The sequence below is a fragment of the Monodelphis domestica genome, chromosome 1 (genome assembly GCF_027887165.1).
Source record: "Monodelphis domestica isolate mMonDom1 chromosome 1, mMonDom1.pri, whole genome shotgun sequence".
In the NCBI taxonomy this organism is placed as follows: domain Eukaryota; kingdom Metazoa; phylum Chordata; class Mammalia; order Didelphimorphia; family Didelphidae; genus Monodelphis; species Monodelphis domestica.
The window spans coordinates 141382506-141406709 of NC_077227.1; the positions used below are offsets into that span (position 1 = coordinate 141382506).

The following is a 24204-nucleotide window of genomic DNA, read 5'->3' on the forward strand; positions in this document are numbered from 1 at the left end:
AATGAGGATCAGAATATTTGTCCCACTTAGCCTCACAGGACTGTTGTGAAATTAGCATAGTGAAAACCATAAAGTGCCATGGAGATTTGGGTTGCTCTTATCATCAGTGCTACTACCTTCTTTAAGGTATAATATGTTCTAGCAAACAAGGATTTCACTCAATACAATTTTACTCCTGACTTCTATTTCCATTCCTTCATTTACACCATCTTCTGTACCTAAGGTAAGTCCTTTCCTAACCCCGTTTTTGAAGTCTCTTTCTCCCTTCAAGGCCTCCCTGGGATTTCATTGCCTCTAAATGATTTCCTCCATCAGCAGAAATTGAATTCTTCCTCTTCCAGTTTCTCATAGCACTTTGCTTGAACTTCACTTTTCTACTGATTCCTTTTTCCTTGAACTCAGTTATTTGTATATGTGCATTCCCCCCAATAGATTATAAACTCACAAAACCATGCCATATCTATCTGAAATGATTATTGTCATATTCATGGTTTTTTTTACTCCTACCGCCTAGGACAATGAGATTGTAAACAAAAAGCACTAAAATGTTGAGCTGAATAGGATTATTTCTAAGAAATGAGGAGGCAAAATTAGTTAGAACTATGTATTCCTAGATAGACATATCTAGATCCAGTTAGAATTTTGATTTTCTGTGGTTGATACTGAGATATAAAAGAACAGTGCCTATTTATGGATAAAATAAGAACTATACTTATATATATGGCATATATATTATTGGGCTATGAATAGGAGAGTCATTAATTTTACATTAATGTTTTAAAATCATTTCAACTGTCTTAATTAAATGATACAGGCAAACAACAGCATAAATTATAGTTCTTTTCATTTACTACATTTTCCCTAGAAACTCATTACACAATATGTAAGCAATTAGGCAGTAGCATAGATAGAATCCTGGATTTGGTATAAGGAAGACCCCAGTTCAAATTATGCCTTAGATACTTTCTAGCCTTGTGGTCTTGGGAGGATCACTTAAGCTTGCTATGCCTCAGTTTCCCCATCAGTAAAATGGATATTATAATAGTTCCTATCTTCCAAAGTTCAAATTTGTTAACATACATAAAGTGCTTTGCATATCATAAAAGGACATATAAATGTTAGCTATTACCATCATCATCATCATCATCAATTATAACAAAGGAAAGGCATAGAAGTAACACATTCATTTAATCATGCTTTTTTAATTCAACATTTTTTTTTCATACGGCTAGTGAGCACAATTTTTGCATTCTGCCTCCCCTAATAGAATGGGAATGTTGTGAGGTAAGGGACCAAGCTTTTGCCATTTTTTGTATACCCAGAACCCAACACACAATAGCCTGATGGCTGACTAGACAAGCTAGGGGAATATAGGATTGAGTTATTCAGACAGCAGGGAAAATGTTGTTGGACTTCTGTATCAGTCAACTGGGATCATGAATATTCTTGCCAAATGGTTAATAAAAAAGTGTAAAACCATCAAAAGGCCTCAAGGAAAGGGAAAATGAGGTTCTTCCTGTAAGTACATTCTTCTTCCTTCCTGTTGTCAATCAATCATTCAATAAGCATTAGGTGTCTAGTATGTGATAAGAACTGGGGTTAGATGTTGGGACTATAAAGGCAAAGGTAAAAATTGGGGACAAACTCTCTGTTTCTGTCTCTCTATAAACACAGATAAAATAACATCTACATTCTTAAGGCGTGCGTCTATTACAGGACGATAAATAAAAGTGTCATTAATTTCATAGTCATGATTTTAAATTATTCCTGAACTGACTTAATTAAATGTTAGAGATAAGCAACACCATGAATGTGTGTGTGTCATTGTGTGTTTGTGTACACACATACACAATTCCAACTCCAAGCCTGGCCCTCTCTATCCACTGAACCACCTAGCAGACCCAATAATCTAATGAAGAAAATAACATGCATAGATGGAGTCTACAGAAGAACTATAAAAGGTAGGCATAGAGTAACCTTAGAGACAAAGATGTTAGCCCTAAGGAGGCTCAGGAAAGGCTTTCCTACAAAGAATGATCCTTGTTTAAACTCAAGTTTAAAGGAGAGATTTTAAGAGGCAGAGGTGGAAAAGTAAAGTATTTCAGATGTGGAGTAGGCAGGGTTGAGGGGAGGGGAAGAGGGTGCAGAGGTAGAGAGGAGATAGAGCATCCTATGTCCAAAAAAGTAAGTAGACTACAAAGGTTGGGCTGCAGAGGGAAGGAAGAGGAATGCTGCATAAAAGCAGGAAATAGAAGATGAACCCAGGTTGTAAAAGGGGTTTTAATGCCAGAGAGGTGTATTTTTTATTCAAGAGAAGTCAATGGAATTTTTGGAATATGGGGGTGTCCTAGTCAAACCTATACTTCAGGGAAATTACTCTGGCAGCTGTGTGGACAGAAGAAAATGGGGAGAGACTTGAGGCAGGGAGACTTGTCTTCAATAGAAATGATGAGGACTTGAATTGGGACAGTGCTGTCTGAATGGAGGAAAAAGGGAGAGATTCAAAAATTTGTGATAGCTAGAGAAAGGATTTGCAATTAATCTTGAATGAAAGGAGTTTAGGCTGATAATGAGGTTGGGGGTGATGGTGAAGAAAGACAAAAGTATTTGGATATGATGAGTCTGAGATGGCTACAGGACATGCAATCTGAAATGTCTAATAGGAACTGGGCAGCAGGGAATTAGATAGAGCTCAGGACAGAGATTGGGGCTGGATATATAGATTTGAGAGTTGTATGCATAGAGATCATCATTAACCTCCTTCCCCATCCCCTCACTTGTAGCATTAATAAGTCATCAAGTATGTGGTACTTACACCTACAATTAGATATGGAGATATATCTATAATTAGAAGGCATAATATAAAAGATAATGCAGCAAATGAGATTTTAAAAAACAATCATAGTATGGGGGAAAAGAGAGAAATGTCACAAAACCCAAAGAGGAAGAAAGTATTTCTTTTGTGTTTCTCATATAATTATTATATACTTTGCATTTATGCTCATTTCTTATCATAGGAAACAAAATTTTGCCTTTTTATAATTATACTTTATCTTTACTTAAAAATTATTTGTCTTTAGTTTTTACTAATTTATAGGTGCTGCGTCTTTGGCTTTCTGAAATACTGTTGGATGTGCCTCTGATTTATTTGATCCCATATCTTTAGTCAAGAGCATAATTCCAAATTATAACACTATACCTAAAGAAAACAAGGTCTACCTTACAATGATCCACTTTATGGTATAGTTTACACGAAATTATTGTTCTTAGAAAACTGCAAGATGCCTTTATTTAAATACATTGAAAAGAAACATCAGCTTACCTGGCTCATAATCTTAAAGGAACCATTTTTTCACAACTAATGATGACGTTAAATGGAACTATTCTGACTAGTATAATGAAAGATATTTAAGTTAATATGCTGCTCACAACACAGAAACACAAAGAAAACGTGAGAAACAAGTCTGAATCGTAAGAAACTGGAAGTTTTGGTATTAAAATATTTTTATGTTAAAAAGGGATCCATCTAAGCATTCCAGCTAGGATTCTAATTTTTTTTTTTTTTAAAGCAAAGAGCTATTCTGGTCTTTAGATGTGTGGCCGGAGGACTTCATTTCCAAGTACTCTTTACTCTTCCCGGCGTCCCCTTGTCTTGCATCCCTGTGTTGCACCCTTTCTTGGGTTTGTTTATAAATTTTGCTGAAACCCACATTATGTGGGTTTTTTTTTTTGAGGGGGGTGGCTTTTGTCTTAGCAGGAGCGTGGCAGGTGTGGGTCTCTGGCTCTTTGCTCCACTCACCGGGCTGAAGGAACCCCTTTCTCTTCTCACTTTGTTGTTATTAAATCTTATAAATTTAAATACTTGGAGTATTCGTTCATTTTTACTCTCACAGATGAAATATAAAAGATAAAATAAATACTATGGTGACAGTGCTGAAAATTAACTTCCCTTTGTAAGTAATGGGAAACTGAAAAAGCAATGTCCTCCAAATTAAGAAGTACAGTGCCTGGCAAAATAAGAGGTGGCTAAATTTAGACTTTCAGTATTTCAATACCATTGCCTCAGCTCCTTTCTCACCCTGGAACTCCCCTCAGCATGTGGGACCTCCTCACCCTACAGCCTACATCACACTGTGTCCTTTTCACTCTTGAGCATCCCTCCAGTATGCTGGCCATCGTCTTCCTTTGGCAAGTTCCACCTTGCATCTCTGCTTTAGGGAAGGTCAATTCACCCTTCTTTCTCCTCTTAGTTCTCCTTCTTAATCCCCCTTTTGGCTCCCTCATTAAGATATAAACTGAGGGCAGGGACTCCTTTCTTTTTCCTTGTATTTTTGATCCCAGGGCTTGGGATAATGCCTGGCAGACAGTAAGCACTTAATACATGCTTACTGATTTTATATGAAGAAAATTTCCCAATTTTTCTCCCAAAGAAATACTATAGAAATACGGCTTTGGTTCCATAACTGAAAACATGAGGCTTCTGACTTACCTTTGGCTCCCATTCCGTATGAACCCAGAGGGACACTCCTGCATGCACTCATCATTGTGGATCACAAACTTTTCAAATTCGCTGGTTTCAGCACTGAGAACGCTGGCACAGAAGTCTTTGTCAACACACCGCCAACCCTCAAACTTGTAAGTGTTAGGAGGGCAGGTGGGCACACAAGTGCCCGCGTAGTAGTAATGGCGGCAAGCCACACAGGCTGTGTTGTTGTCTGGGGCACTACAGCTTCCCAAGCACTCGGGGTGGCAGCATTCATTCTGGTCTGTGCAAGCCCGCTTTCCACATGAGCTAGGACACACTGAAAAGAGAAGAAGAGAATGATTAAATGCCTTTAATTTTTTTTTTTAATAATAGGCAGAAAACTGATAAAGCCAAGATGGGGCAAAAAGTCTATCAGAGCAAGTGAATCAATTCCCTTAAATATCTGGATAATCAAAAAGTGGTCCAGACTGTACATCCACAGATCATGAAAAATATTTTGCATTAAGTATACATGTTGGGTTAAAGAAATTTTATAGTGGTGATGGAGTGCCATGAAATTCAGATTGTTGTAGTTTACACTTTTCTGTATGTTTCAAATCAGGGGTGTACTAAGCACACCACAGATGAGAATTATCCAAAGTTCATTGATTTTAATTTGTATTTTGGTTTGTAAACAAAATTATAGTAATGTCTTGCACATTTTTGGAAAATAATTGTATAACAACTTAGTATCTACTTCTAGATAAAATGTGTAAATAAAATTTCATTCACAAAAAAATCTGGATAATATTAAGTATGGTAATTTCCCTTTAAAATAAGAAATAATTGCTAAGCATCTAAGACTCATTTAAAAAATAACAAACAAGAACGAGGTAAAAATATTGTCAAGACACTGATATGTTACAGAACTTATGCTGAAATTAAGAATTTTCCCTTCCCAAATAGTAAGCTTTTACTACTCTATATGACAATAAAATTTCTTGAATAAACTCTTTTAACAGCATTAATTTTCAAAAGAGGATGCTATACATGAAAAAATATTTTCCTTAATTAGAAATATGATTGTATTTACCTAATCATTGAAGAATTACTTAAAGTAGTTATTCTTTTAGTGTTGAGAAAGGTGTGTCTTTTGAGAGATGTTAAATGAAAACAAAACCTTTAGTAAAGATAAATTCACTAATGATCTCCCACCAAAACATGATTTGGTGGTTAGTTAAAAAAGTAATGTTGCAATTATAAGAGGCTTTACAGCTTGTTTGCTTGCTAGCAAGATGCAAAGAGCTACAAAATTAGACAGATATACAATCTGGCTTTCATTATACATTTCCTAAATCTTATTTGAGCTAGAAAGACAGGGCAAAATTATTTCAGTATAAAGATTTGTAGAGTTATGCAGAGCATCATGGAAACTCTAAGTGCAGTTTTAAGTTTTAATGGCTTAAATTAATATGCTTTGTTGGTTTAGAACTGTTCTGACTTTTGGGATACTTTATATACATTTATTATTTACCTGAGCTGTGACTGTAATTTTTACTGAGATTTTAACTTATTTGCTTATTATCCACATAAAAGGAAACATGTGGTGGATAAAGTGGCAACATAGTAGATAGACAGACAGTCTCAGAGTCAGGAATACTAGGTTTAATTCTAGCCTCTGCCATGGTCCTAAGCAAGTCACTTAAATTCTCTGTCTCCAACAACTATCAAACTATATATTGAAGAACAGATGCCACATGTTTTGGAGTACTGGGAATTCACTTGTTGAGAGTTCTTTATACGAAATGAAATTATAGGTTGAGTTCAAAAACAAAAACTTATTTATAAACATGCCAGAACTTCGACACAGCCAAATGAAAGTTTTCCCTTCCAAAGCAGTCACCTTTCAGAGACCAGACATATACAACAAAGATGCTAGCATTGATCAAATATTTTCTAGAACTCTTTTCAGAATTTTCTTTTAAATAGACTTCCTGTTTGCAAGATTATGGTCCTTTGAGGATAGATTCCCCTGCAAACCCAAATCCTTCAGAACAAGACCTAATGAAAAAGTAGGAATCAAACTGGGTGATTCTTTTTAAGGTCAAAAACAAGATGTGACTATAAAATCGAGCAAGACTATATTTCTCAAGAGTCTTAGAAATAACTAGAAAGATAATTCCAATAGAAGAGTTGCAAAATTTCAGCGAGAGTTTCAGTGATATAAAGCTAATGGGATCATTTTGATGGCCATCAGTCATTGGGGTATACAGGTTTGCTATGATTGCTAAAAATCAACTAGAAAACCTATCAAGTTACTTTATATCCATACTGATCTACCTCTCCCCAACGCAATGATAGGATGGAATTTAAAACAAAACATTCAGCATGGGGATAACTCCAAAGTCTAAAATCAAAAGAAGAGTGCCAATTAGGTTACCAAGCTTCAAATAAATGATGATAATTTTTTTCTTTTTTCTTGGACAGATTACCAAAAGGAGAATTCATTTTTTTTAAGACTATATTGAAAAACAGACTAAAATAAGGATATGATGATGGTTTCCTGAAATGCTGCTGGAATCCTTTACACATGGTAATAATAATCAGTTTATTCTCAATTCTATGTCCATGCCCTAGGTTTTATAGTACACGCACTAAATCTTAATATGCCACAAAACTAAGGGGAAACATGGTGGAATATGTTATTCAAAGTTTAATAATTTCCATTATTTGTATTGCAAAAACAAACAAACAAACAAACAAAAAAAACCAACCAAACATTTCTTTACTTGGGTGTTAAGGAGCTTACAATAATTATCCAGGGGGAAAAAACACCAAGATGACTTTTCTTAGGGCCAGACAACTACATGAAAATGATTTTTTTCCTTTCTATGCTTCAACACATCTATATTTAGGCTTTCAAATAATGCTACAGAATTAAACTCACTTGAACAAATATTCCTTATGTACTTGTTATTTGTAAGAAATAATGTTTGGCATAGAAAATCAAAGACCAGAAATCCCATAACAGATGCAAACCTTAATTCTCATTATCTAACAAGGAAGTTACAAATAAATAATACAATGAAAACTATGAAAAGGGAAAGGGAGACATCTAGAATATTCAGATAAAGTGCAAGAAACATAAAAAGGAAAAAAATCGCTTTTGGAGAGGGAAGGAAGAAAAAGACATGAAGGACTGGAAAAAGTGACAAATAACCAAATTATTTCTTATGAAGCAAGAAAACAATTTCAAAAGGCAAAGATATGAAAGAAATCTGGTACAACCATGGAGGATGGATTATGTAAGTGTACGGAGGCAGGGGAAAGAAGGCTAAAATCTGGGACTTTCCAGTATGGCTGGTACAGAAATAGCATAATAGGCAAAATAGGGCTGGAAAGGTCAGTTGGAAGGCCTTGAATATGAAGAATAAAACTTGACTCAGAGTTAAAGATGAATTTATAAACTTAAGTGACCAGGAAAATGGTGGTATCAATAACAAAAAGTGGGAAGCTGAGAGAGAAGTAGATATTGAAGGGGAAAAAAAGATGGGCTCATTTGGGCTAAACAAGCTTCTAGGACATTCAGGTAGAGCTGTCCAGCAGACAGCTGGAAATTAAGTCCAGGAGCATTAATGATGTGAAGCAGTCTTATGTGATTCAAGGAAAACAAAAAGAAAACTAAGATTCTTGTACCTACTGCATCATTTTTATTCAAATGCATGACTCATAAGATTTATAAAATTAAGAAGAAAAAAAAATCAGTTTGTCCATGGTGTGTTCTTTGCCTCAGAGACTATTTTAGAAAGTAGCTTTATAGACCAGAAAAAAGTTGTACATAATGGAACCACTAACAGATCCTAGACCAAAGGAGTGGTGGTAAGTGCCAATACAATTAGCATGAGGGAGTTCAGGGGCAGTTTCTCATCGAGTTATTTTAGTAAGTCCTAAATCTGGTCATTAAGGAGCATGGAGCTTCTGAGAGACAGGCAAAATGGTTTTATCTTTAGATAAAATAATTCTTTTGAGAAGAATCTCAGGATAAGGAGACTTATTAAATTAGATGATATGATCTATATATAGTGGACTATTAAAAAGGAGAGAGAAATTGAAGGGGAGAAAATGATCTTTTATTAGAAAGCAAAATTACTAAACAGCAGGCTGCTGGAGAAGTAGGAAATGATCATTTTCTGTTTCTAAGGCTAGTTTGAAGAAGAATCCAAAATTAGAGCATTGGGCATCATGAAATAAGAAAACCAAGGGTGACATTAAGTTCTACTGATAACCACAACAGACAACTGTAAACCATATCTCTCCTATTACTGTATAAAATGTTGTCAAGATCTATTAAGAGGTTTTTCTAAAGGAGAAAAAACTCAGGTCAGCATAACTGATTGACTTTTTTATGGAGTTCAAAAGTTAAAACATAATACATTCCAAGTTTTAGAATTCTATAAGAAAAAAAGTAAAGGGAGAGAAAGGAGCACTGATTTGTTTTTCTTTTAGAATAAAGGAGAGTATATGCTGGGAAGAGGATTTTGAGGGAACTAGATTTGTTATAAGAATCTATAACTTTAAAGTATGACAATTTGGAAATATGATTCTTAGAGAAAATAAAATTGATTTGCAATTCCAAAGCATTCAATGTAATAAAAAATCAAACCATAAAGGTAAAGGACAGTAACAATTAAAAAACCCTCAAACCTTAACACTAATTGCTGCGCAATTATAATAGCCAAGCTTAGCTCCAGAGAAGAGATGTAAAGAGGTATCTCTCCATTCTACTTTGCAAAGGTTGGGGATATAGATAGGGTGAAACATTGTATATGTCACACTTTTTAAATCTGCTGGTTAGTTTTGTTGCTTCTTTCTCTTTATTTTTTGTTGTAAAGGATGATTTTCTTTAAAAAGGATGTGAATATAATAGAAAATATAGCTGATATAAAAACAAAGGACATATATATATATATATAAAAATATACATTTTAAAAAAATTCTGACATTTTGTCTTATACCTATAATTTGACAAAGGAGACGAAAGATGGGGGAAAAAGTCTCTATTAGAGAGGTCAAAAGAAGATAGGCACAGTAATACCATGTTGGTAAAACTGTGAAGTAGTCCAATAATTCTGCAAAGCAATTTGGAATCATGGTTAGAAAGCATCTCATAAAGTGCCCTTTGAGGGGGCAGCTGGGTGGCTCAGTGGATTGAGTCAGGACCAGAGACCCGAGCTCCTAGTTTCAAATCTGACCTCAGACACTTCCTAGTTGTGTGACCCTGGTCAAGTCACTTGACTTCCATTGCCTAGCTTAACACTCTTTTGCCCTGGAGCCAATACACAGTATTGACTCCAAGAAGGAAGGTAAAGGTTTAAAAAAAAAGATAAAAAAAATAAAGCACATGGAAGAAAAGAGTATGAAATTAGATAAGGATTGTAGGCTGAGGCATGCTTGTTAGAGCATTTAAATGCCAGGTTGAGTAGTTTATATTTTGTTCTAGAGTTAATAAAAAGTCAATTGTTTTTGGAAAAAATTTAAAGTAAGACAGTGTCCTTGTGAGTGGAGAGAAGGGGATGCCTGTGATAGATGGTATGAATGCTGAATCAACAAGACTTGGTAATTGATTATATGGAGTGGGGAAGAAGACAGGCAAGAGTCAATCATGACATAAAATAGACAAAGAGGTTCCATATAAATCAAAATGTTCATAGCAAGACTTTGTGATAGCGGGGAAAAAAAAAAAGGAAAAAGTAGTTCCATAGAACTAAAAAAACGTAGGAAGGTAGACTTGCATGTACAGATACAGATAATATTGTAAATTGTAAAATATTATCAGAAAAACAATATACACAATGACAAATTTAGTCTCAGACATTTACTAAAAGTTGTTTAACTTATGTTTACCACAGTTTCTTCATCTGTAAAATGGGGATGATATTAGTACCTACTTGGAAGTATTGTAAGAATCAAATGAAATTATTTATTAGTTATTATTCTATAAGTAGAAATAATAAAAACTATTAAACTGCAATTAAAATGAACACTTAACCCAAAAAGGAGTTCAGAAATGCTACCTCTCTCAATTACAGATTGACAGATTATGAATATGGAATATTACATTTACTAACAGATGGTTGGTTTTGCTAAAATGATTTTTTATTAATATCTATTATAATTGAAGGGTCATTAGTAGAGGAAGGAATATATTAATAAATAAGTATCGTATTACAAAAAAGCAATATATATTAAAACATAACAAAAAAACAAATTAATATTAGTACATGTGAAACATTAATTTTGCATTTAAGATTATTAGTTGCACAAATAAATGAAATCTTATTTTCTCAGTTCCAACCTTTCAGTGGCATTTGAAATTGCTGTTTTCTCATTATTCTTGAGTCTCTCTTTCGGTGTCTTCTGGAACATAATTTCCTTGTATCTTACCCCTTCCTATTTGACAGTCCCTTCTCAGCCTACTTTTATGGTTCATTTTCCTCTTGTCCCTGAAAATGTGGTTTTATCACCTTCAAGTTCTTACCTTGGTCTTCCTTCTATATTCTTTGTTTTACTGTCCTAATCTACAAACATCATCTCTATAGACTACCAAATCTATTTACTTAACTCTTCCTCTAAACCCTAATCTTACATCTGCAATTGTTTGCCAATAAATGAATCCTAAGAGATCTACCAAGGAACTTCAACAAATCCAGAACTAAAATTCTCATCCATTGTTCCCCCATCTCAAACCTGTCCCTAGTACAAACTTTTCTATTTCATTAAGGATGTTACCATCTTACCAGCCACCCAGACTTGAAATCTTAGAATTGATCTGTTCTTTTACCATATCACACACCATCCAATCAATTTTCAAGTCCTGTCAATTCTGTTGCTGTAACCTTTCTCCTCTGTCACCTCCACCTCCCTCTACTACTTAGAGTGACATCAGACTTACTCAAGTCCACATATTTGATCCCACCAGGTTTTCCTAATTAATATTTTTTTTCTCTTCTCTCATCCATCATCTCAATGGTTGTCAAAACAATCTTCCAAATGTACAATTGTGACCATGTCACTCTCCTCCGCCATTTTTATGAAAGCCTCAGAAGGGTTAAATGATTTGCTCATAGTACTAGTGTGATATTTCAGATCTAGAAATAAACCCAAATGGCTCCTAATTCTACCTCTTTCAATTATGCCTCACAGTTTGCTGCAACCATTCTGGAATATTTTGTGGTATGTTTTTTAACTTTGAAAAACAACTTTATACAACATGCTGTGAATGCTACACTTGGAGGAGGGGAGAGAAGATTATAGGAGCTTTCACAAGTGTGGGAAAAAAGACAGAAAAGAGAATTATCCAATTATAAAAACATTTATCATACATTCATCACTACTTCCTTTTCCCATCAATAATTTAAATAAATTACAAAAATACGTCTAATTTTAGGCTAACCAAGGATGTTTTCACACCAGATAAAATATTTTTCTACCCAAGAAGTCAATCTTTTCTGACTTATTGCATTTTCTAATTCACCCGGGTATTGACATCTACAGAAAACAGTTCTACCTCCCCTACCAGTGTCAAACAGATAGAATTAGAAAATACAACAATTTAGATCATATTCCAGGACCATCCGATAGGGGAAAAAAAACTGGGGGACATGAGATTAAGGGAAAATTCAATTGCTTTGTTGACAAATTAGAATTTCTCCAGCATATCTACAATTCTAAGGTGAAAAGCATTGATCCTAAGAGATCATTTGTCCTTGTTGGAGAGGGTAGAGAGAACTTGTATGAAATACCACAGAATATATACTATGTGCTTTTATAACTGTGGAAAGCATTGCCTCATACACTATGATAGGGGCAACAAGACTAGAGCAATTTCTCATGCATCATTCAACAAACCTGCTACAATTTTAAAATAAAAAGTTGTGTTTAAGTATGCTTCCCCACCCTGGAATTTATACACTGTACTATTATTCAGAATACTCAAATGAACCTGTGATTTCATTGAGTTGGATATTCCCTGCAACAAAGTGAATAGTAACCCATCCAAGCCTGTGCATACTATGTAATTTCATTCTTTTCCTGCCTCTACTCCTAAAGACTTTCTTTACCATCTTCCTTAGCTGGGTACTTTCTCCCTCAATGGTGCTTTTCATGTCTTTTATATGTCTTCTTCCATTAGCATGCAAGTTCCTTGAAGGCAGGGATTGCCTTTCTTTCAACCTGTATTTCTATTTCCAGAGTTTAGTACAGAGCTTAAACACATTTAATAAATGCTTAAAGAGTCAACCCTTGATCATTGTTCTCCAAAAAGTTTGCCTCAGGATGTGCATTCCAAGGGTCTAGTGACCTTTTTAATTTTCTCTAGATATCAATCAATTAATAAACATTTATTAAGTGCCTACTATATGCCTGACACTTTGCTAAGAGCTGTGGATACAAAAAGAGGCAAAAGATTGTCCCTGTCCTCAAGGAACTTACAATTTAATGGCCAAGATAACATGTAAACAAATATGGCAGGGCAGGTGGGAAATAATAGAGAGAAGGTGCTAGGATTAAAAGGGATAGGGAAAGCTTCCTGTAAAAGATAAGATTTTGGTTGAGACTTAAAGGGAGCCAAAGAGGTCAAGTAACAGCAAGAATGGAAGAGTGTTCTAGGCAAAGTGGACAGCAAGAGAGAACGCTCAGAACCAAGAAGTGGAGTGCCTGGTTTAAGGAAGAGCCTAAAGGAAAAATCAAAGTATACATTGGGGCAAGGGATGAGCAAGTTAAAGAAGAATGGAAAGGTAGAGGGGGCTTCCATTTTGGAAGCTTTGAGTTATCCTTCATTCTTCACATGACTAGCCCAGCTTCTTTTTCTGTGACACATTTCCTTGATTATATCACTTACTCTAGTTCTTTTTCATGGCCCTTTATTCTAGTTATTAAAAAGATCCTCATTTGTTATGAGTCAAAGACTATTCATATTCTCCATGAACTTCTTTATTACCATCAGCGTTAATATTCATTTTTAAATTTTCTGATGAATATAGTATTTCCAGTTTGGTCCCAAGAGATATAAGAAAACCTGCCCCTAAAGAAAGGTCAGGGTGCACAGTGATGTAGCATTGCATATAACATCAGCTGTGTGTGTGTGTGTAGGAGGGAGGGGTATTGATCAGCTTTTCTGATTTTTTTCTCTCTCTTTTAGAAAAAAAAAGTCTTTGTTATTGGGGATAGTTCTGTGGGATGGGAGAAGAGGACAGGTAGAGAGAAATTCTACATAATGTAAAAACAAGATAAAAAATCTGTTTTTTTTTAAATGGTTATAGTGTTCTACATGTCGCATTAATAGAACACTGATAAATTACTGGCATTACAAATATGACCCTTTGCTTCTGAGAAAAATTTGAGGTCATTAGAAAATCTTTTCAACTTCCTTGAAGGAATCTGATTCATTCACTTTCTGTTTAGATCTGGAGTCAACTTATCATTGCATATATAAAACACATATCCTGACAGAGAGGCAAACTGTTGAACATATCCTATGGAATGTCAGGATTTAAATTGCCATTTTTAATCCATTTGGTTTTTCTAATGCAGATGACAGGCCAAATCCTTTTTGTTGTTACAGATCTTCTCTAAGAGAATCTAGAATGTTTCAGGGCTTGATTTGACCAAAAAGATGTAATCTGACTTGTTATAGCAAAAGAATCTGAATTAATATAATCTTAGAAGCTTTGATGATTAAAGAAAAAGGAACACAATGGAAGAAAGGATGTAGGCTATAAGGTTCTTTCAGAAAGAGGTTTAACCAAGGCAAATCAAGTTGTTATAATAAGATTAAAAGAGCCTAAAAAGTTCCTTAGTCAGCAAATATTTATTTGCTAAGTAGTGAGAAATACGGTAGCCAAGAACAACAATGGTTTAAAATACAAACTTATTTGTAAAATCTTGTGACGGTCTTGGTTCCTCTCTTTATAGCTTGTCATTTGGCAGCCCTTCCTTCTTATGACAATTGCTCCCACATGGCAGCAACAATTTATGCTTGTTTAAAGTAAAGTTGAGACTGCATCATTTCCTTAGCTACCTCTTTTGCTTTCTTTCCAGCAAAGTTTATCGAACAATCATCTTGAGATGATGTTCCTAACTTTAGTAGCTTCCTATTGAGCTCAAGAGGTCTGGAGTCACTGAGTAATCTGAATGCTGGTTTCCTAGTGGAAGGTGCTTCCTGTAGCTCCAGGAGCTGTCAACTTCCAGGAAAATAAGTCATGAATACCATTTGGCCAGAAAATGTGAACTTGTGAGTTCTTCAGACAGTATAGATCTTCAGGGAATGTGAAATGCCTTTTCAACAGCCCTGTGGAATATTTCATATTTTAAGTATCTACCTCTAAAGAAAACATAATGTATGATCTCATCTACATTTAAATATCTGTCAATATGCTCTTGTGAATCTTTTATAAAATTTTTTGCATATCTTTTTAGTGGAAGAAACAAATAGCTGTCATATCTGGGGTGAGGGGGAATCCTATTGAAAAGAATGATAAAAAAATGATGATGAACAGTTATTTCCTTATAAAACACAAAGAAGCAATGGAGGGTGAAATAAATTAAAGAAACTTTGCAAAAGACCCAACTAAAACAAGGTATTTAAAGATAAAAATGTAGAGGGTGATAACAAATGGAAGAAAACCAGAAAATATCTGCAAAGATGTTTATATTTGCCATTTTGCAAATTACTTAAAAAGAGCCTTTTTCCAAGTTTCATGCCTGTAAAATGGCATCTAATACCTAAAAATATGGAAATCACTATAATAGCTTTCTTTCTTCTTTATGGTTTCAAAACTGGGGGCGGGGGGGGGGGGGGAGGTAAGGGAACTACTCTCAATCATTAAAAGTGGCCTCACAGAATTCCTGCCACTTTCCTCAGCTCATGGGTCTTTAGGAGTAGAAAGATTGCTTCACATATGTGTGTGTGTGTGTGTGTGTGTGTGTGTGTGTGTGTGAGAGAGAGAGAGAGAGAGAGAGAGAGAGAGAGAGAGAGAGAGAGAGAGAGAGAGAGAGAGAGAGATAGAGAGAGAGTGTGAAATGATAATACTACCACTTATTTCTATATCTCTGAGGCTAAAATGTTTAAGGTATAAATCTTTATCTTCAGGCCACCTAACTTCAGAGAGCATAGAGTTGTAACAATCAGGTGAATAAACATTCAGCCACATGGAGCAAAAACACAGCCAGTAGAAGAGGAACATTTCTGGCAAACCTGTGAGTCAACCTCTGCCAGCAATGGCAGGATGCCAGTCAAAGTTGGGCAAGCTAGAGGTTACAAAGCGTGGGATAACTATTTTTTAAGGATGTTCTCCTCCTTGTAAAATGCTATTCAATCCTTCCTTTCTTTTCCTTCTCATACATGCTTTTACCACTACCATCCCGAATGGCTTTTTCTAAGGCTATCCATTAAGAGAGAAGTGAAGAAAAAAAATTGCTATACTCATGGAAAGAGAAAATATTTCAATCTATCCTACAACTGTGGCATTGTCTAAATAAATCAGTGAAGAAGGAAAAGCAGGCAGATCTGACTAGCTCACTATACATGATACAAAAAAACTAAAACTGCTAAAATTACTTGAAAAAAAATTTTAGCTGGTGCAAAAGCCTCTCTAAAGAGAAATGTTATTTCTCTGATTTGCCAGAGGAAGAGCTAAAGGGAAATCCCACAAAGCTCTTACCCAGAAATTCCACTTCCAGTAATTCAGTCAGAGCTGAAAACAACTTCCAATTAAGCTTGTAAATAGATAGATGTGTTCATTATATTGAAACAGTTATTCATTCCAAAGCCACCATTGCTCTGTGTGCCTTATTGAAATCTAAGGCAACAACACACATTATCCATGTCCCTCACTAATTCATTCCTCAAACCCATTTTTAAAAATCCCAATACCTATTCTAGTGGCCAAAAAGAAGATATGTCCTAGAAGTCTAAAGGAAAGAGAAGCATTGGGACGCCAGGGTACCAAAATTCAAGTATGTTAGCACAAATGAATTTTATCCCTTCAATTTGTATGGCAATTAGAAAGAGATAGTATTAGATTCTCATACACATAGGATAGGCTGGTTAGAAATAATATCAAACAACAAATCTACAAGTATTTATTAAATACCTATGGCAATTTGTGGAGACAAGCTCTTATCAGCTAAGGGGTGGAGTAGAGATGAGTAAAGACTAAAATAATTGGTCAATACTTAATTAAACACAAGGTTGCCCTTAAAATTTGACTCCATATCTTCCCCTCCAAATTTCCCGTTTGAATTCAGTAATTTGTAAGTTCATAGCCATTATAAAAAGGAATCACAGAAATTAAGAAAGAATCATGTACATGCTAGGGAGAGGTTTATGGTCCAGACGTACACAGAGAAAACCTTTATCACTTACGAACTAAATTCAGGATTTAAGAACTAAACTGCTCCTTCGTTTTTTTAGTTCTTTGCATATAAATACTTGCCTTTTCACTTGTCTTTGAGAAACTTTTAGTTACAAATCACTTCAAATGTTATGTAATTCACAAAGAGGCTCTAGAAATCTAAAGTTACTAGGTAGACAAATTATGCCACAGGAAAACTACTTTTTTAAGTAGTTTTTTTAAACTTTTTTTTTTAACTTTCAAAGGCTAATAGAATTGGAAGGCAACTTGGAAGTCATCTAGTCCAAATTCTTATTTAATACTGAAAGATCCCTATAATATAGTGGACAAAAAGTCATCTAACTTTATCTTGAACCCAAAGTAAGAGGAACTCTACGACTTCAAAAGACAGATCTTTTCACTTTTGGACAATTTTTTATTATGAAATTCTTTCTTATATTAAATACTTCCATAGAGTAAATAAAAATGTGCTATCTTATAAAATTCCTCTTATAGGTGTTATCTTCCCACTAACGTTGATTCTGGGCCCAGGTCCATGTGAGTTCAAAAAACTGTTGAAGAGAGGTGATTGAATCTCCCCTAATCTCTTTTCCAATATAATTTTTTATTCAAAAATGTATTGAATATCTATTATATGTAGTTATATATGTATATGTATATGTATATGTATATGTATATGTATATGTATATGTATATGTATATGTAGTTAGGTTAATTGGTTAAGGTGTCAGTAAACGAGACCAATATGGGGTACTAATGCTCCCTTTCTGGAAAAAACACATTATACCCAATAACTACCCAGGTACAAAAAAGCCTTATTAATGAAAGGAGGCAATATAAGTTTTATTCTCATTGAAAACAGTTTATATGGCTCAGTAAGACCCCAAATTGCCTTTGCTGAAGCTGGCATTTGCAAGAAAGGAAAAAACTTAAGAGTCCATTATGTGCCTTTCTTATGGTGTGAATTTATAAGCACATAAACAAATGAGATATTAAGGTACATATATACACAAGAGAAACAAATAGGTTTGAAACAACATTTCCTATTTGCTGCTACATGATTCTAGAAATACTGCATTTGCAAGTGTAGCAATATTTCTTTCTAAAAGAAGGAAAGCAAAAAATAAAGAAGGAGAAATTTGGCATAACACTGGAAAGATAGGTGGGAGGGAACCAAAGGAAAAGAGAAATTAAAAACCCACTTACAAGGTATGTCATTGCTTTCACCAAAATTTTCTGAAACTGTTAAAAATTAAATAGCATAGAATCATCATTAGAAAGGCATAACCCCCAAAATTCAAGAATAGTACTATTCTTGATCTATTCTTATGCATGTTCTGGCTTTCTTTTAAAAATTTCATCTTTCCAGTGTTTTATATGTGGTTTAAAAACAAAAACAACAACCAGCAAACAACTCCTCTTCCATGATGGCATGGTAGTAACCTTGAAACCAAAGCTGGCAAAGCACAAGTTCTGGTGAATCTGAAGAAGCTAGAAAGATTTTGAATGTAGACCCTTGGGTGGATCCTATATTCCTTCATCCAAGCACTAGACTCAGTTTGGAGACATACAATCAGAAGTTTGGCATGGTCATGAATCATCCCAAGACATAAAAGGTTTTAATGAGCAGTAGTTCATTATAGACTCTTACCAATTAAATTATAGATCTCTGAATGATCAAAGTTGATGGTTCATCATGTAAGTAACTAAAAAACTGACAAAAAGATCCAGTTAGGACCACTGATCATAAGTCATGCTTCAGATATATCATAAATCAAAAGAAAACTTAATAGCCTTTTAATTTAAGGAAAACATAACCATTTTTATGTATCAAGAAAAGAGCATCAAATTTGTAACATGGGCCCATTTTTATTTCTAAAATGCTAACTGTCCTGCTGAAGGTGAGTAAAATATACCACCAAATTTCATATAAAGGGCTGGCACACAAAATTTATGTATTCTAAATTGCAGCATAGGGATTCCTCAGATAGAAGTAAAAATAATAAGGAATTTAAAGAAGTCCCTCAACCTTTAACTTGCAATACTATTTTGTAGGAAAAAATGTTTCTCTTAACAAAAATGAATAGATTTACAATGATTTAAAATATTTCACATTAAATTTTTAAAAATTAAATTAAAATTAGATTTTTATCTAAACCACAATTTAAAAAATCCTTATTTCACTTAGAATCAACCTTGTATATTGGTTCTAGGACAGAAGAGTGGTAAGGACTAGGCAATGGGGGTCAAGTGGCTTGCACAGGGTCACCCAAGTAGGAAGTGTCTGAGGCCAGATTTTAAATCATAATTTTCAAGGGAAAGTAAGGAAAACTCTAAGATGAATCAATGAACAAGTATTTTTTATGCACCTGCTTATGTGTCAGGCATTCTGCTTCACACATGGATGGCAAAGATTAAAAGGAAACAGTCTGTCACACCTCATTTCTTAGAGGATAAGCAGTATGTATATTAAAATACATATATAATGTATGTGCATGTAATATAATTATCAGAAACAGTGACATTAGCGTTGAGCTTTTTACAGAATCTAGTAAAGACAGACTAGGTAAGCAAAGTATGAATTCTAGGCATGAGGAGCAGAAAGTATGGGGGAAAATATGGAAAAGAGAGTCAGAATAACTAGAATTTTCTATATGAAGAAAAAAAGATCAGTTTGGCTGGAGAGGGGAATGCATGAAAAGGAATAAGTTAAAAGTGCTGAAAAAAGGGTTTTAATTAGTGAAATAGACAGGTGTTTTTTGCTATCTAGCTAATTTAGTGATTTTGTCCAAGTCACTAAATCTATGATCCATTTTTCATCTCTCCCTTAATTTCTCTGAGCCTCACTGGTGAAATGAGAAGGGCTGGACCAAGGGAGTATTGAAATATTCCAGTGTTAGGTTCTAGGTTCTCTGCTACTTCAGAGTAAAGCTGGCAAAGCTAGGTATCTGTTGTGAGGTCATCAGAAGTGTAAAATGTTTTTACCACCCAAGCCGAGAAGGAAAAAGGAAGAGAAGAAAGGGAAAATGAAGAATGAGTAATTTTATTTATCTTGCAATTATCTTCCTCAATGTTGTGAGTGAGTTTATGTTCTGGCTCTGGTTCTAAAACATTTACTTGCATTGACATGAACATATAAAAATACGAATAATTAATCCTGCCTATTGCAAATGCTTAAATGGACAGGGTGGAAAAAATCTTTTTCACACACTAAAAAAAAAAAATTATACAGAGTTATTTTAAATCCAGAACTGTTTGTATATTCCTTATAAGTTTATAAAACTCACACTGTCCCTCCATGACTAACTTAAGTGGAATTGGGAGAGTATTCTATATTTATAACTTGTCTGGTTGCTCATGCTTATGGCCCGATTTCCACTCTCTGTTACTGTACACAGAGCTATGTGAGGTATTGTGGGTTCCCAAACTTCACTGATTTCCTAACAAGGCAGGCCTGTGTCCCGGAGGAACAAACTGGGGGCTGTTTAGTCCAAGTGGAGGCCAAATTCAGAGGGAGAGGCCCCAAGCTTTGTGGTTTTGGCAGCACCTCTTAAAACTGGTGTTAGGGACCATTTCTGGGCAATTACATGCCTAACTGGTGGTGTTGGACTGGGTATCAATGCTACTGATACATCGTCTACTGTACATACCCATTAAAAGCCCAATGTTATACAGCTGTTGCTACACACTTCACGTTTTCATATTTATTTTAGAAGTCGCTAGTCCAAGAGGTGCAATGCTTCAATTAACCAGTTTTTCTGGTGAATGAATTTCAAAACAACAATATACACACAAACATACCACTCTCAGACAACTGTCATTTACGTAAAAAGTGATTTAAATACTTAACCAAACATAGCCACTCACAGAGGGGGAAAATATTAGCTCTATTTAGGACGGAGAGAAAAGAGTTTTAGCTACAATTTCTTTCAATAACAAAATCAATGTCTTTTAAACCACTGAGACTGAGAACAAGAAACTAGATTGCTGAGGATGGTTCCTGTTTATTAACATCTATCTGCCTTAGGAGGCTTTTCCTGGTTCTTTCTACCTTTTTTTCTTATCCTTAACTGCTAGTGCCTTCTCCCTAAAGCTATCTCCCATTTAATCTGTATATATTTGGCTTATTTACAAGTTAACTTTTCTCATTAAAATGTAAACTCCTTAAAGGCAGGAATTGTTTTTACCTTTCTTTTAACACAGAGGTGGCACAAGATAAGTGATTAATAAATGCTTTTTAATTGACTGATATCTGTAAGTGTTAATAGGCTCATGTGCTCACCTATTACTATAAAGTATTCAGATTTGTTTTAATCAACAACGATAGAATTTACAAGTCTGCCTTCAAGCTAGATTACCTGGGAATGTCATTCATTTATTCCAACATTGGTCATTACTCAAAATATTATTATAATTACTTTTTTCCAAAATTAGTTAATGACTCAAATATGATTCTTATTCTATAAGAAAGAACTACTTAAAAACAAAAAAAAAAACACTGTTACAGTTTTAGAAGGTTTGTCTTCGACTATGGGGATGAAGAATTAAATAAAAGTCTGTAGCAGTTTTACAATTCCATGATGGAAATCTATCCTAAAGTCAGCCTGATATCCTCAACCTTCTTGCCTAATCTAGTCCTAAACAACAAACATCTATTTAAATAAAAAAGGCACCTGTAAATTATCCCCACCCCCCTCTTCTTTTTTAAGTACTTTAATGGTCTACTAGAGCAAGTAGTAGTGTAATATGATGGGAAAGGAGCCAGATTCCAGGCCAGGAAAACATGAGTTCAAGCCTGACCTTTGACATAGACTAGTTGTATGACCCCGCGGAAACTCACTTAACCTCTCCAGTGCCCAAGGCAAACTCTAAAACTCTAGGCTAAATACAGGTACAGATCTGCATAGTTTCCCCACTGGATAATTCCCTACAGTAATAAAATCAGGGATTGGGTTCAAAAAGAAGTATTTTATAAAGTATTTGTTAGAAACCAACCTTCCTTAGTACCTAATCTCTTCTCCCACATTATAGTTTCACTTTCTCATTTCTTCTTCTTCTTCTTCTTTTTTTAAACTCTTGTTTTCTGTGATTGAGGCCAAATTGGAACCTAGAACCTCCTGACTCTAGGCCTGACTCTGAATCCACACTGCACCATCGAATTCTACCTCCCCAACCCCATTTTTTCTAAATACCCTCCTATAAGAGGTATAGTCAGATGCTGAGGCAGCTAGAGGTAAAGTAATTAGAGAAACAAGAGACGGAGTCCAGAAGTCCAGAATTCAAATACAACTGCAGACACTTGCTAGCTTTGGGACATGGCAAATCACTTAATCGATTTTTCTTAATTTCCTCAATCTTAAATTCACCCCCACACTTGTGAAAATAATTGTAAAACACTCAACACAGTGCCTGGCTTATAGCAAGCACTATATGATGTTAAATATTATTAATAATTATTAAGTGTTATACTTAATCATCACACAGAGGTGGCCTTGGTTTCTTAGTTTGAGGAGTGTATGAACTGTTGCTTCTCTGTTGCCTTTGCTAAATCTTCCTCCAAGTCAAGCTCACTAACTACACTGTCCTGGGGGACTCTTCTCTTCTCCCTCTAAATTATTTGACTAGGGAATCTCAAGAGCTTCCATGGATTAATTTATCATTTCTTTGCTGATGATTCTTAAATCTACTTATTTAATCCCACCTCTCAACCTCCAGATTCATATTTCCAATTGCCTGTTAGACAACTGCCTCAAAACTAATGTCCTAAAGACATCTTAAATTCAAGAAGCCCCAAACCAAATTCTTTTCTTTCCCCCCAAACCTTCCCCATTACCAAACTTTCTTATTGTGGAAAGCTTCTCCATTCTTCCACAATTACCTAAATTCATAATCTAGGTGTTATCATCCTTGATTCCTCACTCTCTCTTACCCTTCATAGTCAATCTATCTCTGTTGCCAACTCTTATCAATTTTACCTTCATAAAATCTCTTGCACATGTCCTTTCCTTCCTCTCACTGCTACTACCCTGATTACTGCAATTAGCCTGCTGGTTTATCATCTCTTTTCACTTCACTCCAACAAATTAATCCTCCCAAAGTACCGTCAGATCATCATCACCTACAGTATCAACTCCTTCACCCACCATCCTCCCAATTTAATAAACTCCCATGGCTCCCTATCACCTCCAGAATCAAATATAAAATCCTGTCATTCAAAGCTTTTCACAACTTGACCCCTTCCCACTTTTCCATTCTTATTACACTCAAACCTTTCCACATTCTCTGTGATCCAGTAACACTGGATTCCTTGCCATTCCTCATGCAAGATACTCATCTCTAGACTAGGCACATTTTTATTGGCTGCTCCCCATGCCTAGACTGCTCTGCCTCATCATTCCCAATTCCTGGATTCCTTCAAATCTCAGCTAAAATCTTATCTTCTACTCAATCCCATAATTCTAGTGTCTTCTCTCTTTGAATTGTTTCCAATTTATTCTGTATATATTTTAGTTGTCTATATGCTGTCTCCCCCATTATACTGTGAGCTCCTTGGGAGTAGGGACTGCTTTTTACCTTTCATTTCATCTTCATAGCTTAGCATACTGCCAGACATATAGTAGGTGCTTAATAGACTGACAAGGCTAAATTGGTTTTGAACACATATCTTTTGGCTCTAAATCTGGTGATTTTCCATTATGCTCCTTCATGAGGTTCTTCCAGATTTTTAAACTGTCCCATCCCCAGACTTCAAATCATTTACCTTAGATTGAGACTACTAAAATAAAAATGAATTCACAATAATGTAACACCAAAAATATGAAAAAAAAATACTATAAATTTTCAAAAGTTCATATAGTGCTGGAGCAAGGGAAATAGTTTCAAATCTTTTTCTCTGATTCGTCCATGTGCTCCCCTTCTCCTTTCCTCTCCCAGAAAACTAAAATGAAGTAATGGAAAGAAAAGATAGCCTTCACAATACCAAATATAACTGAGGTTGGATTTTGGAACATACTTTACTTTTCTCAAGAAATGGCCTTGTACTCCATCTCTACCATCGAAAGAGTAGAGCAAAAGGAAGCCCACGAGGGGGATGAAGTCCAATTATACTCAAGTTCCAATCATTTTATCTGTGAGTCAACATATTTGACATACCATGAGAATGTGTTTTAGAGAGGTCTAGAGAACAGAGGATTCAGTTCAAAGCTTTGGGCTTTCAAAACAGTCATTTTGACCAATGACAATGAACATTCTATAAAACATGATACAGATCCAAGCAATGCAAAAAACCAAAACACCCGACCCTTTTTTCCTGAGTCAATGTAAATT

At 35.0% G+C, this 24204-nt stretch overlaps 1 protein-coding gene across 2 annotated transcripts in view; it reads right to left on the reverse strand.

Annotated features, from left to right (window-relative positions):
• The window catches only part of IGF1R (insulin like growth factor 1 receptor), a 380297-nt gene that overhangs the window by 76369 nt on the left and 279724 nt on the right, over positions 1-24204 (reverse strand). For both annotated transcript variants that reach the window (XM_056807031.1, XM_056807043.1), the window contains one exon: positions 4490-4802. In XM_056807031.1, the coding sequence (XP_056663009.1) occupies positions 4490-4802 (313 nt within the window). The remainder of the gene's footprint in view (positions 1-4489; positions 4803-24204) is intronic.